The 19646-nt window shown below is 44.5% G+C and overlaps 1 protein-coding gene across 2 annotated transcripts in view; it reads right to left on the bottom strand.

The window, feature by feature from the left end:
- Positions 1–6338: 6338 nt before the first annotated feature.
- The window catches only part of LOC119646889 (kinesin-like protein CG14535), a 292589-nt gene continuing 279281 nt past the window's right edge, over positions 6339–19646 (bottom strand). Inside the window, exons 9-16 of one of the 2 annotated variants that reach the window (XM_038047525.1) lie at positions 10848–11042; positions 10541–10761; positions 10103–10214; positions 9718–9969; positions 8459–9563; positions 8257–8358; positions 8006–8188; positions 6339–7939 (exon numbers count right to left, since the gene is read on the bottom strand). In XM_038047525.1, coding sequence (XP_037903453.1) covers positions 7375–7939; positions 8006–8188; positions 8257–8358; positions 8459–9563; positions 9718–9969; positions 10103–10214; positions 10541–10761; positions 10848–11042 — 2735 coding nt within the window. In that variant the 3' untranslated portion in view covers positions 6339–7374. The remainder of the gene's footprint in view (positions 7940–8005; positions 8189–8256; positions 8359–8458; positions 9564–9717; positions 9970–10102; positions 10215–10540; positions 10762–10847; positions 11043–19646) is intronic. The other variant, XM_038047526.1, reaches the window with a different exon arrangement.

Here is a 19646-nt window from a genome sequence, read left to right as displayed (position 1 = left end):
AAACCTCAAAATTGAAAGAAGAAGAAGAAGAAGAATTCGGAGCGCGGCAACAGAAAGCAAACGACAGGAAGCCTGCGGCAGTTTACCTTGTCGAGACCTGCTACATCACTACCAAGAAGAACAGCCAATTCGGAGTAAAACTAACAGAAAGGGCATCTGTCTACGGAAGGAAAGCAATGGTAACGCCAAAGAGCAAGTTATCTACATGAAGGATATCATTGGATGCCGCTTCCTGAGAAGCAAACGCAAGGGACAGGTGGGTTCATCGTGCGCCTGCTCCTCCATGCCTGGCCCGGCACAACTCGAGGTCGTCGATGAGCACTCTGCCGGCTTGGATGAGTTTAATGTTAGCTTACATTCTAAAGAAAGCGGGACGCCGGGGCAGGGGCAGTCGTCGCGAAAGAACAACCTTGACGTTGCGCTTCCGCTCGTTCGACTGCTACGAAGACAACAATCGTGAGGCGCAGAAGTGGCACACGGCGATAAAGCAGCTCATCAATGGTGAGAACCCCGATATGTCGCCGAAATTGATTGAGTAAAGATGGATGCTGATTCTGTTGAATCCGAAATCTGGGTCAGGAAAGGCACGTGAGATCTTCCAACAGCATGTAGCTCCAATGTTCGCTGAAGCGGAGACTGCGTATGATGATTGCGAAATTATCACTTTCGACCCCTCGCGCTAAGGCTTCGGAAAATACTAGCCGATACCTTTCATTTGATAACCCACATGACTATATTTGATGGAAGAAAAATGTACACCCCCCTTTTGCATGTATGACGTGAAAGGATGTAACTCACTGTATGCGTAAGCCTTCACAATTCTCACCTTTCAACCAAATTTGGTGTCAATTGTTATTATCTGCTTCGAGAAAAACGCATATGATGGACAGACAGACAGACAGACGATTTAGAAAAGCATACGGTGACACGCAGATAGCGTCGATAAGTCTTCCTATTGCAGCAGCGAAAAAGGCGGTTGCAGTGGGCAAAGCACGTATTGGATGGGTGGTCTGTTCGGTTACAGGAACAAAGTCCAGTGCATAAATGCTATAATTTCTGGCAGGTTGGTCACATAGCGAAAACCTGCACTAGCTCGCAAGACAGATCAAATCTGTGCCGTAAATGTGGGGAACAAGGCCATTTTGCAAAAAAATGCAACGGAACGCCCAAGTGCGTAATCTGCATGGAAGCAAAAAATAGCGACAGCGTCCACATTGCTGGAAGCAGTAAATGCCCAGTGTTCAGAAAGGCGTTCATAAACAAGATCAAATGTTTATCCAACTCAATCTGAACCACTGTCGAACGGACCAAGACCCCCAAGCGTATTCGAAAACAACGTTGACGCCGCCATTGTATCCGAACAATACGAACATCTGCATAGCGGAGTATGGATAGCAGACAAAACCAGTAAGGCGGAAGTCAAGCTATAGTTGATGCAAAAAAAACATCCAGAGGACAGGTTCACCCATGTCAAAATAGGCAGCACTGAGCCTCACATTATTGGAACTTAGGTCTTTGCTGGAGAAACTCTCCTTCAATCGCTATAATCTCACAGTAATAGACGGCCACTTCAGCACATGGGCACAAGAATGGGGTAGCCGAGAAACCAACGCAAGGACGACGAATATTGCTGGAGACATTCACGCGCTTGTACGTGGTACTTGCCAACTCTGGGGAGCCAACACATTTCGGAGGGGAGAATTTCAATCAGTGGTAGACCTCACCTTCGTCAGTGATACTCTAATCAGAGACTTGCAGTGGTGTGTCAGTTAGGAGTATACACACAGCGATGATGAGGCTATCATCTTTCAAACCTCGCAAAAGAATATTATGAAACCAAGAAATTTGACGCAGAAATGTGTTCAAGAAGATTGGTATTGGGAAGCGCACAAAAAAAGTTTCACAGGTCGTGGAAAAATTCCAGCGGGCATGCGATGCCGCTATGCCTCAGCGTAGCACTTTTCAAAGACGAAATCCTAATTTCTGGTGAAATTCAGAAATTGAGGGATGCCGGAAAAAGTGCCTCAGAACTAGGAGACGCTCCCAGCGCAGAAGAAACCGACCTGAGTTCGAGGAGCTACACGTGCAATATAAGAATCACAAAGAGTAAATCTGAACATTTCAAGCGGATGTGTACTGAAGCTGACTGTGACCCATGGGGTATGGCATACAGGTCGTTGTTGTCATCCCTAAAAACGAGCATTCCTCACCGATTACTTGTCCAGAGTTGTTGCAGAATATAGTGAACACTCTGTTCCCAGTAGATGTGAACTGTACAAGCTGTCATGCAGTACATTTAAATCCCGAAGAAGTTCCGGTGGTGGTAAATGGGGCGGTTCTAGACGCAGCGAAAAGATTGACTGAAAAAAGACTCCAGGACCGGATAGAATTACCAATATTGCCTTGAAAGTAGCCGCCAGGACAGTGCCAGGTATGTTTGCCCAAGTTTTCACGGCGTGCCTTAGGGAAGGAGAATTCCCCGAGCAATGGAAGATACAAAAAGTCATGATTATTTCGAAGGTAGGTAAACCATTGGGTGACCCCTCCTCATATAGACCGATATGTCGGGTCAATACCATTGGCGAACTGTTTGAGCGAGTAATATATAACAGACTGCTCGCTGTTGCGGAAAACGAAGGAGCCGACAAACAATTCAGATTTCGTGAGGCGAAATCAACTGTCGACGCAATCAGTAGGATGACTGGTTTGGTTCAGGCCTTCGACGTAAAAAATGCGTTCAATAGTGTAAAATGGAAAAATCATCGAAGCACTCGACAAGCTACAGGCCCCGAGATACATTGTACGCATTGTTGTTGAGTTTCTCCTTGGGAGAAGACTTTACTGCGACCCGGACGACGGGCTAAAACTTCCGACAACTTGCGGAGTACCACAGGGTTCTGTCCTGGGTCTCTTGCTGGCACTCCATGATACATAGGAGTGTTAACGCTACGCCTTCCGGACAAAGCGACAACTATTGGCTTTGGCACCAACACGAGATCCAGATCTATGCAAATGAAGCGATATGGGAGATCAATTGCTCGTTGAGAAATTCCGGCATTTCACTCGCTGAACATAAGACAGAAGTAGTTCTCATTAGCAAGAGAAGAAAGAACACAACTGGGAAAATCAAAGTTGGCGAACAAACAATTTACTCCCAACCATCGCTCAAATACTTGAAAGTAATTATGACAGGAAACTCAACTTTAAAAGATACATTGAGTATGCCGCAACTAAAGCGTCTTCCATCGCTGCGTCTCGAGGATACTACCGAACATTTGTGGGCCAAGACAAAGTCGACTTCTTCTGCTTTTTAGGGTAGTCAGCTCCGTGCTATTCTATGCAGCGCCAGTTTGAGCAACTGTTCTGGATAACAAAGTGAACTACCAAAAATTGGGAATAGCGTATCGGCTAAGTGCACTCAGGGTATGCAGTGCGTATTGGAAAACATCAGGAGAAGCAGCATATATTCTAGCAGGGATGCTCCCTGCAAACATCTTGGCGAATCAAGGCCGGCGACTCTACGACGAAACGTATGCAGCTGAGCAGTCTAGCGTATTCCGACGACTCCTGGCTCGATGGGAATCTAAAAGAATGGCAAAAGAGATGGGACGAGTCGCAAACTGGTCGTTGGACATACCGCATCATTCCAGATATTCGGAGATGATTTGAACAAAGCCACAGGGAATTAAGCTACGAGTTAACACAATTCTTAAGTGGAGATGGAGGTTATCGTGCTTATTTACATCGATTTGGTCACGACGAGATGTGGTAACGTGGCTGAGAATGCGGAGCATGTCATACTTGAATGCCCTAGGTTCACCGCGCACCGCACAAGAAGGGAAGTGGTCGCAGACAGTCGTTTAATACCCGAAAACTTTGTGGAGTTCATGTTGGAGTCAACGGTTGCTTAGAACCAGGTCGTACAGGAACTGCAACTTATTGACCAACAGCTTAGGCAGGAAGAACTACGAGGAAAACAAGGAAGGAAGAGAACCATAATGAGCCACAATTAAAAGCTGATCCAACCCCGCGACGCAATAATTTATAGGAATTAAGTGGGGAGAGTGAAATGAGAAGAAGATGGTTTTATTGAGTCTCATATAACTGCGTAGCAGGAGCCAACAGTACGTTTTGAACCTTTCCACCTTCCAACGCCGAAAAAAAAGACCGAAGAGACAGATCCGGTGAAATTCCATTTCCCATTGATGATTTAGCAAGCTACTGCAATATGCGGATGTAAACTGTTCCCCTAAATAAAAGTGGAATAATTTTTGTCACCAACACGCTGAAGCCAAGCCTTGACATTCTTCCCGCTGAACCTTCCTTTGGAACCGGGGCCGTTTGCTCTTTCAACGAATCTTGCACCGAACGACTCTGCATTTGGGGAGGGGGGCAAGTAGAGTCGGTAGGCATATACCAGCGTAGCTAAAATTCAAGGTTTGACGGAATATTGCATCTTTCCTATTTGGCAGAATATCCTTAGTACTGACGGGGAAGTTATTTTTGCCGATACCAACACGAAGTTTGACATCGTTCGAAGACGTTCGGTTTTTATGAACCCATATTTGCATCAGGTCATCGGGATACTCAGGCCACAGAGAACATCAAACGATGAACTTCGACGGAGGGCCGGCCGGTTTCATGATGATTAAAAGGGGGGAGGTGTAGGGGCTAGGTCACACATTGAGAAAAGAAAACTGTGTATCCTAGGATAGCTGACGAGTGGGTTGCCCTAAAGCCACGAGGTGAAAAATAGTGGAGGAAGAGTGAAAAGTCCTCGCAGGGTGCTAAGGGGAGGGGGGCTATAGGTGTGTTTTAACCCGCATGGAAATTTACGAAAAACATGTATCTTGAAAAACAAGAATCACCAAATTTAAATTTATGACATAAATCTTGTATTAGAGTTCATTCACTCTTTGTCTTTCTGTTCGTCTATCACACAAATGTGGGCTTTCCCAGTTGAAAATGGTATATAATGATCTCGGTAATGAGAGATGTTCAAAATCTGTACAAAACTATTCAGCAAACCAAAAAAATGAAGAATTTCGACGAAGGTTCGGCATCTAAATGAGGCTTGACCTAAGTACCGATCCATACAGACTCATTTCTTTTTCTAGCGATTTCAGGAGGGTAACCCGGATTGCAGGTGTATCCTAAGGCCATGGCGCTAGAATTCCGAAGATGGGGGGGGGGGGGGGGGGGGTTTGGGTATACAACGCCAATCATTAACCGACATTGCATTCAAGGACGAAAGAGCTAGTCAAATTCCGCAATCAAAGGAGGAAAATTTACGACCGGTTGCATTTTAATTTAATAAACTCCATGAATTGAAGTAAACGACTGGAAAAAAAGCATAAAAATGCATTCTTTTGTGTCAAATTTTGAAAAAAAATCTCACCGAGTCAATATCTAAATGCCGGGCATCTTTTCCCCCAAAATTAAGTGGGTCTTTGTGTTACCGCAAAGTATATAAAATTTCTACAAAAAAATGTCCTTCCATGCTGCGTGCACAGCATGGCAATCGGCGTATCCAAAAGAACTATAGAAATTTATCACGAAACTATATATGCGTTCCTTGTTTGAAGAGTTCGTACAGCAAAGTGAAGTGTTCGCCCTCGCCAACTTCTACAGCTTTGAAGACTATCTGTCGACAATGCTTACATTTTAGCCCTGAATCAGATTTCATTCGCCCCATTTTCATTATGCACCGTACACCTCGGCCAATTTTCTCTGTAGATCTACCGTCACAAGAGATGAAGGAGCGAATCCAAACCTCTTCGGTGCCACAAACAAGATTAGTCGCTGATGGTGCTCAAAATTATTGACACCCAATGGGGGGGAGGACTCAAAATTAATGGCGCTTTCCTCCAGCAAAGTAATTTTCTTCTCCTCGGCACTCAACTCAAAACGCTTGTTAAAAAAATCAATAATACTTGCCGCAGACACCGAATCCCCTTTGATGAAAAGTGTTTACCTACTGAAAAAACAGTCTGTAACGTTTCCACTACGCTTCAAATGCATTCGCCACCCCTTTTTCTTCCTTTCTATTAATTTTATCCTGTCTATCTATCCTGCGATTACTGACCAAATTTCCTATGCTATACGGAGTATCCTTAATGTATCTATTCGACCACCATCATACGCTTACTTTGCAATTTTTTTCCTATAGTGAACAAAATCATCTAGCCAGTTGCAGGTAATAGCCCACCGAAAAAAAATAATTTCGCAAACAATTTCTGAACCGCATATCCAACTGACCATTGTAGTTATAGTACAGCAATAATGTCAAAGCATCCAAATGGAACTGAATGTTTTTTTTTAAATTGAGCGTCAAAGAGTGCGTGCATGGATGTAAATATCTTGTGAATGGGCCAAAGGCTGAAGAAAAAGAAGATTCACCTGCCAATCTGAAAGAAGGGGATGCCAAAGGTAAGTGAGACATCTTTGATTGTGACTAGTATAGCAATTATACTCCATTTAAACGCATGAGGATTGTAGGGAGAAAATCCGAACCTGGGGATCAAAAATTTGCGCTCGTCCCCTGAAATTGAAGGAATAGTTTAATCTGTTTAAATTACCCCTTTTCTTCCCCTCTTTGACAGGCCAGGAAGATGAAAATCATGAAAACCTTGCGACCAACTCTTTACAAAAAAACGATTGATTTTATCGGTGAACGCAAAATCAGCTATCAAATATTTTAACGCGAATTAGAGTACATTATTGCAGGATCCTGGCATTGGTATAATATTTAGTGTTAGCGTCCCGAAATTGTGTTGTTATAAGTGGGGTTAATTAATTTTATTGCAAAAAACACGGAGAAATTAGGCCGAGAATTGGACGATTCACTTATTACTTGAGTATATAATCCAACCCCAAAATAATTTGATAGGCAATATCTAAAACGTATATCCAACTGACCACGATAGTCATAGCACAGCAAGAATGTCATGTTGAAAGTTGAGGTTTAAACAGTTTTGGGGGCAGGACCCTGCCTCTGAAATCCTCCAAATATCACACCAATGCTAGGCTACCACTCACTCAATTAATATTCGAATATCTGAACTAGCATAAAACTGAAAACCTCAATTAAATAACAAAGTCCGTAACAATTAACAGAGCCATAGAACTACCTCTCGGTTTTCTCCTTTATTCAACAGACAAACACAAACGGATAAAGCACTGGCACATTGTACAACTTATACGTACGTAGCTAATATTAACAAAATTCTGTTCAATTTTTGTCCTTCCTCGTTGGTATCGGTGGGATATCGATTTCACAAACCGAAATCTGGCTAGCGCAACATCATTTTCTAATAACAGTCTTCTCGCGATAGATACAAAATGGAAGATTGGAAAAGAAGCATCCAACATACCTCAAAAATCGCTGATCTCTCCTTCTGTTTCTGGGTAGGTACAGGTGAAAGGGTTCCTCAGCCAGTTGCACAGGGACTTGTCCTGACGCTTCTTTTTCATGGTGATCCGGTTATGGTGCTCCTTCGAAATTCCTGACATAAAGCTTGATTCGTCACTATCTCTAGCGGTCGCAACACTATGGTATCCACTCTCAGCTCGCCGTGAAATTCCCGAATGTTTGGAAGTCCGAGGGGTGGAAGAGTCATGTCCGCTATCGTAGGCCGCTTCTGAGGTAGTGAGAGGTAGCAGAGGTAACTGAGAGATCTGATTTTGGGAGACAATTGGTGTGGTTTCGGTGGCTAATTTTGATAGGAGTTCAGATTTCTCATTCACTTCTTCCTCGTCGTGCTCGTCGCTGTTTCCCTGTTTCTCCAATTTCGGAAGATTCGGATCCGATGCACCGTCCGGATGCCTCAGCGATGCATACTGCTCCATGCCTGCAATCTGCATGATCCCATTCAAACTCGGCAAGGAAGTCTGGCTCGGTGTTCTGGATGGAATTAATGATTGCCTGCAACCACGGCACCTTTTTTGTGAAATAATATCTGAATTTTTTTTGGACAATGATGGGATTTTGGAATCATTCAAGTACCTTGGACTCGGAGGACGGTATGCTGGCTCGCTACAAACGCTGCCTGGACCTGCGTTGAATCGGAAGGCCGGTTCACTGTATACGCTCCCGGCGTCGTGTATTCGAAATGTTGGTGTCACTTCAGCCATTGCCAGTTGTGATGTGAAAATTTCACGGAGGCGCGCTAGCTGGTCGAACTGGTTTCTGGGGGAGAAAGATGCAAGGAAATTAGGGTAAATAACATTTGACATTTGTTGGTCAGAATATCCTACCTTGTCCTCTCACCAAGCGCACAATCGCTAAACGCGTCACCTATGTTAAAGCTAGACACCACAGATACATCTCCGTGACTGAGAGCAGCAAGTGGATGCTCACTGGAAATATGGATAAAGGTAATTCAATCAGGACTCGGTCTTTGGTTATAAATTCACTGTCATCTTAATCGTAATCTTTAATCTTTTTCAGGCTACTCACCATCCCATAGTTTTGGCAATCTCCTCTTCAGTCACTTGTAGGCCACAATCTATCGTCTGAATGTTGTGCTGAGTTACGGACAAACTTTCCCGGGAGACATGCCTGGAGATGATCCGATGCAAACTCTCGTGGGATATTTCCCTGGAGCCTAATGGCTCAATAAGTGGAAGAGCTGGCGGTACTTCAGACGGACCACTATCCTGGTCTTCCTCTTCGGGCATGTCCAACCCATCTTGGCAATTTTGTGCAATTTGTGCAGATATCCCTGATTTTTCCGAATGAATATCAGTCTCTTCTCTGTTACTGTTACCGCTACCTAACTTAAGAAGACCACTACGAACTGAAGATTCGACAGCATTGCTGGCGTTGAAAGTGTTGTTTAGAAGACCAGGACCAATGGGATTGATCATTTCTGCATGACTTCCCATCGAGTGCTGGTCATCTTCAGACTTTTGTTTGTTGAATTGTGTTAATTGATATGTCATCGTGCGAAGCTGTTGTTGTAGTTGTTGCTGTTGCTGCTGCTGTTGTTGCTGAACGTGATGCGTTTGATGGGAGGGAGATACCGTCATGGATTGCATAACGTGACTTGATTGGTTCTCAACCCACTGGCGAATCATGGTTTTCTTATGACTGTCCATAAAGCCATATCCATTCGCTTGTTGCGCGCTGTTAGGAAGATTAGCCACTGTCAAAGGTTTAGAACTAGCTGACTTTGGACCATCGATCCACGTTTCACATTGTTTTACATGGTTTATTTCCCTTAGTAGATGCCTGGCTTCAGCAACTTTAGATCTTGAGACTCGCGGACCATCAATCCACTGCTCTTCGCTGATCTGACGTAAAGGACTTTCAGGATTCGAACCACCCACGTTTGGTCGACGTAGTGGTGAACCTTTCGGGGTAGGAACATTTGAACCTTTATTGATGCCAGGATGTCGCATCACCCCTGACACCATCTTTGGCGATGAGCTGGCGGATATACTCTTTTGCGAAATGGGACCGGATCCGAATAAAGGAGGCTGGATATCTGCTGTGTTGACAGGACTAGGAACATTGGAACGTTTTAGGCTATCGGTTCGGTGCGTTACAACAGGACTTTGGGCTGCACAGATAGAAAGGAAAAAGAATCCATGAAATGCGACCTGCCTTCACCAAACTTCATCCTTTATTGAACTCTCGCTCTAGCCTTTAACAAGGACCTCATTTCAAAAGCAATTTCAAATTTTCCACCAACCAAAATAAAAAAATATACTCACGTTTCGTCGCACCACCTTTCTTCGCTGGTATTTTTGATGATGATGATGACGATGACTTCCCATCTACACATGCACCCTTAAGGACTTTATTCATGGCACATCGATTATCGCCCGAGCTTAGGGATGGCAAATAGACCGGTGGATGCTCGCCATCCGTTGCATCATCACAAGGACCCATATAAATAACAGTGTCAGCCGATAAATCAGAACTTGATGGATCTGGCCCTTCCGATGAACCGCCAGATTGATGTCCTGAAATTTGTCCGGATTGTGAAAATCTTAAAAGGCTCATGCTGCGCTTTTTGAACAACAACAAAAAGGCAACAATACCTAGCAACTGTGAGTGCTTTTGAATGGAATAGATGACAGGGAATTAACCCCTTACCTGCAGCAAGGCCAAGCGTTTTATCCGCCGAAATGGGGAATCGATGCTTTCTACGTCGCATCCTGTGTATCCTGGAAGCCAGTTGAATCGTGGTGAGAGCATCGGTGTGTGTCTGCTTAAGAGGAGACGAGAAGAAAGTGATAGGAGAAGGCATGAGAAAGGATTCACTTCGTCTGAATAAATCAAGGCAAACAGATAATTTCCGGATTAGGAAGCGTTTGACGTACAAAACGATTTGTAGGAAGCAAATCAGCTCCCAGTAACAGGCGACAGGAGTAATTTGAAAGTGATGAGAGCTCATGATGAACTACATGGAATTTCGTGTATAGGAAGGGTAGTATTAGGAAGTATTACGAAATTAACGCTGATATTTCTGGTTAACGCAACAGTTAAACCATTTGTACAAAAAACGCCTCCCTTATCACAACCCCTACTCACCTGAGAGTGTGAAACATGTGCTAAAATAGTAACGTGACAATCTAATGGCGCTAAACAGTCTTTTAAAAGTGGCGTTAGAGGATGATCCTTGTTCGGTGGATGTCGCTGTCCGCTCAATATCGCCAACAAAATATTTCCAATCCCCGACAAAGGCAAACCCCCATTGCGATTCGCACAACCGCCTAAATCGATTAGATGTAATCGACTTCGTCCTCCGGCAACTAGTTAAGTTCCATAGTTAATTAATTATTGATATGACTCCTGTTCATGGTAAATTTTTAACGATATACCATCACTACTGACTTACCTCCACCCTTCCTTGATAAGCTATACTGATAAACATGCAATGTGAATATCATGGCAGGTTCTAAGCTACTTTGGGGCCTTCCGGCAAGTGCCGCGTCTAAAAACAATGCTGCACGTTCTGCCGTGGGAGCACGTAATTCCGTGGGCCCACCAAGAAAATCCTCACGCAAATATACACCTGGCGAATCATCGGATTCTGAAAAAAGGATTTTATGGATGGTTAATGTAATTTGCAAAAGTGTTATGGGGGTGACGTTCTATTATATGTGTTTAGTGCACAATTAGGGTTTAGTCACTAAGTGGATGGGTTGAAAAGTGAACCGATAAAAAATGGAGAAGTGATTATCACTTCATCTATTTTGAGTCAAAGGCATGGAAGTATGTCAGGCTGCATTGCTGGTTTTAACACTGTCCAGGGAAAAGGTTATGAAGTAATCCAGGAACCGAAGCGTGACAGGTTCGCTTAGTACAAATAAACTCCCTTATCGCAGGCAAAAATGGCCATTGGGAGCTCGTTTTCCATAATTCAATCCTTCATTAAAAATGGCCCCTACTGAGAATAATAAACTTGCAGTCTTCATTGGACTTTGGTTAAAAAATTTATTACGAACTACATATGATGCTTTTGCCTCTCTTAGTAGACATTCTGCGTAACCACTTGGAAATCCAAGAGCATTTGATGTGACGTCTCACAAGGACGACCGGATCCCGTGGTCCTTTTTGAATACAGATTGATTATCTGCCTGGAATCGAAACTGCCTGGCGGTCAAAGGATATTATAGGTCCCAGGGCGAAATGTGGATTGGTACCCACGATGGAGCATAAAACGTGGGAAACGCCTACTGAACCAACACCAACAGGTCTACTACCAAACCCTCTCTCCACCTCCACGTGGTGATCGTTGAGAGCTCTTCCTTAATGAAAAACTGCAGCCGGAGAACGCGCCTAAAACGGGACAAGTTATACCAACTGGTCCTCCAGGTTGGGGGTTGAGTAGAGCTGACAGAGATTGAACTCCCAAGCAACTAGCCGACACCTTGTTCCAATATAAGGCTGATGTAACAGCGCTGCAAGAGATGCGCTCGACAGGGACCGGCTTCCTGGAGAAGAGCCACTACACCACATATTATAGCGGCCATCCAGTAAACCATGTTCTCGGAGTAGGTTTCTTAGTCAGCCAAAAAATGAAACCATGTCGTTGGTCAGGACGCCAGACAGCTTTTAGAGATATCGAATTGGTGGACCGCGGCCCAAAACCGAGGTGTCTGGTGTCCTTTATTAAGGCAGGCCTAGACCGAATACCGGTTGTTGTGCCGTTGATGATAATGAATCAGAACCCTAGGGTTAGTTCGAACCCGACGGTATCAGTCCACACTGAATGCAGTTTTTTTCCTTTTGAGTAGAGGTGAATGTCTTTACGCATTGAGTTTTGGGAGTTACTCAACAGTAAACCATCGGACTATAAACCAAACATCTCTCCGTCGTCAGAGAACTAGCTTGCAACCGGCAGACATATTACTTCGGACTAGCCTCCCACTATCTTGTCCTTGCACTGATCGAACCCCTTTTTTTCCGAAGAAGAAGAACTCAAACGTAATACGCGTAAGACAGCTTCATCTGCTCTCAGGATCTGCCAATGAAATCACAAGAAAGTAAGCGTTGATTCAGTTCAGTTTCCAACGAAGTCCCTTTGTCTTTCGGCTCATTTCACGAAGAAAACTGCCACTCTTTACATATCGCCATTTCTCACAAATTATGATTATCTAACTTCAACTCTCTCCCTTCTACTTATAGATGATTTCAAGTTTCTTAGAAAGAAGAGTGGTGGGGGTCACTCTCGCACCGTTTTCGAACGCTAAACCCAAAACACCTCGTCTCAGCACTTATACAATGCACTTATCATACACTTCATTACTAGGAGCATCAGTCCATATCTTCCCGCTGTTGAGCAGAACGGACTGCATGGCGACCATGAGAAGGCATTTCCTGCAGGAGGTAGGTACCTCAGCTTTTGTCATTAGTGGACTTAAGGTCAAAACTTCTGCTGGAGCCTTGTCCCCCGCTGTTTTAATCGTGAATCAAAGGTGCTTGAGCATTTGTTTTGACTCGACCTGTAATCGCCTCGGTGATTACCACGGAACGCAGACTAAGGATTCTCTTTTTAGTCAAGATAACTACTTCAACTTTTTCCAAAACTAGATGACCATCGATCTGCTTAGCCATGCCAGCAATGTCCGACAAAAGTACCGCAATATCATGCAGGTGAGGGTTATTTGTGCACAAGAGTAAGTCCGACCGATGGTGGAACACCAGTTTATGTACCTTTGCCGGGTTCTTCCAGCTCTTCCATGGTAAAAAGTTAGCACTCCCAGGTATCTCTCACGTACTTGACATTAACTTGCTTTTAGGAGTCCCTTTTTAGGTAACTTCTGCTCTCTCATTTTGTTACAAACTATGTAGAACAGCGGAGCTTACGACATTCTTTTTTCTCTTCGGAAATTGACGCCAATATATTGAAGGATTATCATGGTGCTGGTCCTCCAGGACACAGAAACGCCCCTGATTGCTGTCATCGAGTTCATTACTGAATTTACCACAGTTTCAGCTCCAGCTCTTCTACGAAGTTATACGAGCAGGATTTGCGCCGGCCCGGGGTATGCCGAGAAGTAGTTTTGACCACTTTGAACGCCATGTACTGACAGTCATTTGACGAAAAGTCTTTCAGAACTCTCCACCTCTCTACTGACGGCATCAACTGTGTTAACAGCTCTTGAGATAGGGTTAATTTAAGGCGCACCCTAGCGCTTTCCAGTTCCGCCCTAAAAAGTGGATACCATCTCGAACCCGCAGTATGTAGAACGCTCTCAGTAATTGCGCCAGAATTCCTGCAGAGAACGCAATTCACCTCATCGTTACCAGTCTTCGCTTTGTGAGTTACCCGCCCACATCTATGGCATACTGCCTATCTGTCAGATACCCAGCAGAATTTAGACGCGCACCCATAAACACCACTGTGAGTTTTTGTCTTCGAGACTTCGCAGAAATGAAGCCTATTTCCGCCTATTTTTTGTTTCTTGTTTCACGCTTGATGGACTCTTTCACTTTGGCCTTTTCTGAAAAAAGGGTCATGATGCCGGATTTCTAAAGGTACATGAATTCTGAGCTAGAAATCAGTGCCTTTCCTCTTGGTAACCCCTTAGAAACCTCACAGAAACTACCCTTGTCAGCTGTATTCGGACATACTTCAGCGCTCTATTGGCTTTGGGAATGATCTTATGGGGAATTTCGTTGGCTTAATGAGTAGAGCTAGCAGTCTAGTCCCCCTTCGTTTCTACTTCTTTTATCGGTTGGTCATGCATATGTACCTTGAACGTTCGTCCTTGTTCGCCCTTTTTTGTGAACTAGGTGGATGGACAATCTGTGGTCCGTTTAGCGCGTTATATTTGGCTATACGCACTTTGGAGTTCCACCGGATTTTTTGCTATGCACTACGGCTGGTGCCATTTCGCTAGTACCTTCTTAATTTATTTTGTTTATCCTCCATCGGAGTGTCTCACTTCAAGGTGGAAGTAACTATCGATGATCACATCCATTAACGGAAGTCCCGCGATACATACTGTGACTGGGGTATTCCTTTAGACGGAGGGAGTCGAGTACAATAGATCATGACGGTTTGAGTGTCCAGAGATTATTCCGTTTCCCCACCGAATCGAATGGACCCTTAACATGCTAAAAATTTGCTTGAGACTGTTAAAACAGATCTCCCATGATAATCTTCGCATACCCTGTGAGTCACACTAGGCTTCAGAACGGGTCATACAACTAATTAAATTACTTTCCTTACCTCTTTATTTGGTTACTTCAGATTATCCCTCCCTATGGTTACCGAACTGATGTCCATTATGGGAGGAGCCTAATTAGCGCTGTGGTGCGCCGTTTTAATACTGCAAATTTGTAAGACCGTGACTGCTGTTATGAGAGCAGGGAGGCAGAGTCCAGCCGGTTCACACCTTCAGAGCCAGTTTGTAGCATTCACGGAGGAAAGCAGCTCTCCCATCCTGCAGCTGGCAATCTTTCTGAGGTCGAGCAAGAATGGTTTATCCAATATCCGTAGTCTGACTCTAGCTAAAGCTGGGCAATCGCAAAAGAAGTGCTTGATGGTTTCCCCTCTCTACTCCGCAGTTTCGGCAATGCGAATTGTATGGCATGTGGGCCTGACGGCATAGTCCACTTGTATGCATTTGCACGCTTCTAGCACAGGAGTTCCCTTGATCGGGTTTTATTGTAAGCGGGCCAAAACCTCTTTGACTTGCCGCCGGTGGTGAGCATTCTCATTCTGAGGTTAGGGGCTGCTTAGGGCTTGGATCATGCCCCAGCTGTCTATAGGCTTCCAGTTTCGCCAATACTTTCGTTTGGAATACACTGGCAAAAACCTGGGAGACCACACGACTCGGGTGCACTGGGTGTATTCGAGAAAACCCCCGCAAATCTCCTCTGTCGGAGGAAAATACTGTGTAATAGCCTTGCAACACCCAGCCAGTCTTCCACTCCGCCATGTTTCGAAAGTCCCCAGCAAAGTTTCTCATGAAGTTTGGGTTGCAGGTGCATTAAGAGCATCTGCCGAACAGGACCACAGAGCGTCAGTAGCACCTGCATACGCGGTTTTTGGCTTTATTTCGTTTAAGTTTCGTTATTTGTACTTTTTGCTCTAAGCCTGCCGCCATATAATAGAGCCGTACGTTACGGTTGGACGTGCCACCGTGGTGTAAATCTAGATAACCATCCACGGCCGGAGACCCCATTTCGAGACTTTTATTGAAGATTATGCAAAGAGGGAAGGGAATATATCGTTTACAGTTAAAAAGGAAGAGATTACTAAGGTCATCGCGACCAGCTCCGACATTGGTGCCAAAATTGCCGAGGAACTCAACAAAATAAGGGGGTAAGCAGGAGAGTGGGAGGAAAATTATTGCAGTTTGTACCATGAAGAGTCGTCGAAACGCATTGGTCGTGGAAGTACACACGCAAGAGAAATAATATGAGGGTAGGCCGCAGGGTTGTTGTGTGGAGTCAGGAGGAGTTTACTGGAATAGGAAGTCTGGGACCAAAACGGTTTTAAGTCCCCGCGAACAAGGGCGGTCATGACATTCAACATATATCTCTTCTGGAAAGCCAGAAACTTCTTCCACAGTGCAGGTTGATATTTTTTCATTACGTAATGCAGCCCAGTCCTTGTCGCAGCGAATAATGAAATACCCGGAGTTTAGTATTTTATCACTAATCAACCAGCTTCGATCCCCAAGTTCAGCAATGATCCAGCTGTCGCTCTTCAGCTGGTTAGCTATCTTGCTGATCGAATCGCAGATACACTGAGCAACACGTCTGAGAATCTTGCGGAAAATTGGGCCACCATCAGAAATTCAAGACGTCGGTCATATCCCGAATGGGCGACACAATTGACCTACCTCTATTGACCGTTGGGAGAGGTGGTGTACCTGACGCACTCGACCTTCAATAACGTGTAAAAACCCGGGAACCTTAACGTAGTGTACGTCGTGAGAAAAGGAAATTTGTTATTGCGCTGGTCAGGGAAGTGGAAGATGCCGCATATAGCAACGATTGGGTAAGTTTATATCGCATCAAGAAAGATTCTGTATGTCGTCGCAACTCTTTCGATGGTCCTGAGAGAAATGTTAACTACCAACAACTCACCCACGACGAGAAGCAGCTAAAAGAGATGGTTCAGACGTTTCACTATTAACATACGGATGCAGACTATTCCTCACTCACTCAAAAGTACATCCGTTGAGGTTGACGATCTCCTCGCAGGGCAATTTAACACAGTCCATCTACTGCGGTGCTCTAAATTGGCGGGGAGGCAGAGGGGGCAGCAGCCCCGTCGGCTGAATCAACAGCAAAATGTCTTAAGTGAAACCGACACGGGGTGATACCGGGAAACACTGTATTCACTATGGTTTACTTGCTGTAATGCTGTAGGTGAATGTCCTGAGGCCTCGTATAATGGCTAACAGCAGCACGACACAAGGCTGTTGGTAAAGTCGTTAAGTGCTACATTAATGCACTATTACGCTTGACATATTGGGTTCATTAAGTTCTGTCAATACAATCAAAGGTGAGTTTTGACAAGACACCAGCTCATGTGCGGTATCCACAACGACCTCCAATTTATTGGAGGATGGTTCACCGGTTTACCGGGGGACTGCATAAGCTGTTGGATCCAGCAAAGCCCTAAAGAAATTGAACAGACGATAGCACCGGCTTAGGAGGAATCTTTAGCGAACGCATACCTCCTGTTCAACGGTGGAGCTGGACCCAAGGTGGCTGTGGTGTTAAAGAAATCAACCTGCTAGGGTTTCACCTCCGGTTAGTCTTCCATTCGACTTGCTAGAAAAACACGGTATCTTCAGAGGGAAAGTATGGCCGAAAGGCTTAGGTATCTCCATGGCACGTGCAGCAGCCACAAGGTCTCTGTCCCCCTACTTTCACTCGAACGGAAATCTTGGGAATCTTAGACCTTTCCGAAGAAGTACAAGAAGGGGAAGATCGTTAAGATGGCAAAGATCCCATTCTGAGTGTGGCAATTGGAGGGGTATCCGCCTGCTCCCTGCCTTTGCAAACATAATGTCTAAAATTGTCCTAGAGTGCATCAAGAAACATCTGGAAAGCTTAATTGACAGAGATCAACCCTTGTGACTGAAATTAATTCTCCTTGTTATCGGTAACGTTCTTCACGTTAATTTGTAAATGGAGGAATTCAAAGGTCCATGATATCTTTCCTCACATATAAACCAAGGTTGCCAATCTCAAGAATCATGGGACTCTCTCTATTTGCATTACTGGGCAGAGATTTAAGGTGTTGTATATCTAGAAACCATCGTTTGCACCGACGATGGCATCAATCTGGATGTCGCTGAACGCATTAGCGGCACTGGATACGCCTTCGCTACTTCATCTGAATCTGAATCCGAAAATGTAGTTATCTCAACACCAAGATCAAGTTGAGACTGCTCTGTGCTTTCTATGTTGCTCGAAGCAATCATTATCACTTTCCTGCGAGATTTAATCGGGGTGCTCTGGTTTGATACTATTTCAAACGAGAAACTTGCTTGACAGACGGGACAGTTACTCGTAAGCGAGTTGACTAAAACATGGGAATCGCAATGGATAGATCACCTTTTAAGGATCGCGGGAGTGGCAACAATTCCATTGTTGACAATGCCATGCGGTAGAACCCACTCTCCCAAGATGATCGACGAGTGGATCGCCCAAAGAACATTTGGTGCAGAACAGTAGGGGACGAGTGTCGAATTTTCGGGAAATCCTGGGGGAAGTTGAAGTGTACTTCAACGGACTGTGTACGATGGAGGGTAGGCGCGGTAGACGTGCTGTGCTTCGCTGAGGTACTGAGAAGCCATGTAATAAAAATGAGTACACAAAAAACTTTCTAGGAGTTTTAACCAATCACTGCTCCCTTAACTCACTCACTGGGGAAACGAGTACAATGGGTCACTAGGGTCTAAGTGCTAAGAGGTTTTGCCTCTCTCCCACCTCAAACACAAATGCACACTCGCTCCCTTAACTAGCTCCTAAAGAACCTTGTTAGTTGATTGGATTGTCTGCATCTAATATGAGGAGAATGATAGAACGTTCCGATATTTAATGTGCAACTGGGTGGATTCCTCGTCTGCCCATTCTGTGCGTTTAGGAAATATCTTCCGGTCCAAAGAATTATGATGACAGGGAGCCGTTTGATTAGACAAATATAAGAGGCCTACTGCTTCCAACTACGAGTCCATCGTATCCTTAATCTGCGTAACCTGGCAGTATCATTAGAGAGGAATAAATGTTTCGAGTTGACACCTTTAAAAACGGCCTCTTCTCTCTCCGTAAAAGGAGATATAATGGAAGGGGTTGGTGTTGAAAGACTTTGACAAGCCAAAGGGATGGTGTTGCATAAGAACGACTATGTCCTAGTAAGGTTTATATACATTGAGCTTAGTGAACATTAGGGGGTTTAAAATTCCTCCCTCAAAGACAGACAAGCCCTTGCTAGCCATATCTTTCCCAAAATCTCTGAAAAAAATAATCACAACATCCTAAAAATCTATTCACTATCCAAACTACCACCCGCAGCTCAAAGTGAAGTGACATATTGAACAGTTTTCGGGTGCTGTTATAGATGACCATAAAATCAATTACTACCCCACTTAAGATAAGTTGTCGTGAAACCAACCCCCGATATTAGTGGAACGGGCGACCAACATCAATCGCCCCCTGCCCACTGTCGAGCAAAAGGAAGCCGTAAAGTGAGTGCTCCCAGGGAAGTTGTCAGTTGGGTTCCTGTCGCAGTCGAAGACCTTTAATTAATTATCGCACAATCACTTTAATGAGGTAGGGTGTGCACTTTTCATTTTTCTTTCGAGGAGCTCAAACACTGGATGGCACTATGTGACATGCTTCCATTGGAGGTCGCTAATAAAACGTTACTTGCAGAAGAAGTTAATGACAACAAGGCAGAGCAGAGCCACAGAGTGGCTTGGCAGTGTTAAGGGGTGTCCTTCGTTGCGTGTTTGTTATATGCGACAACGTTGGGAGTATGCACTGAAGTAATAGTCAAAGGATACATTACGTTCCGAAGTTAAACTGAAAGGGATATTTTGAAAGCTGCACTCACATTATGGTGATGTAGTTCCTCAGTCTTCCCAGTCCCAATATAAATTTACGTTCCCAGGACTTCCAAACTTTTTCTAAGGATTGATTCAAGGATCCGGAAATAGAT

The sequence above is a fragment of the Hermetia illucens genome, chromosome 1, assembly GCF_905115235.1.
Source record: "Hermetia illucens chromosome 1, iHerIll2.2.curated.20191125, whole genome shotgun sequence".
In the NCBI taxonomy this organism is placed as follows: domain Eukaryota; kingdom Metazoa; phylum Arthropoda; class Insecta; order Diptera; family Stratiomyidae; genus Hermetia; species Hermetia illucens.
Note: the sequence above shows the minus strand (reverse complement) of the source record. Positions and strands in the feature narration are given on the sequence as shown.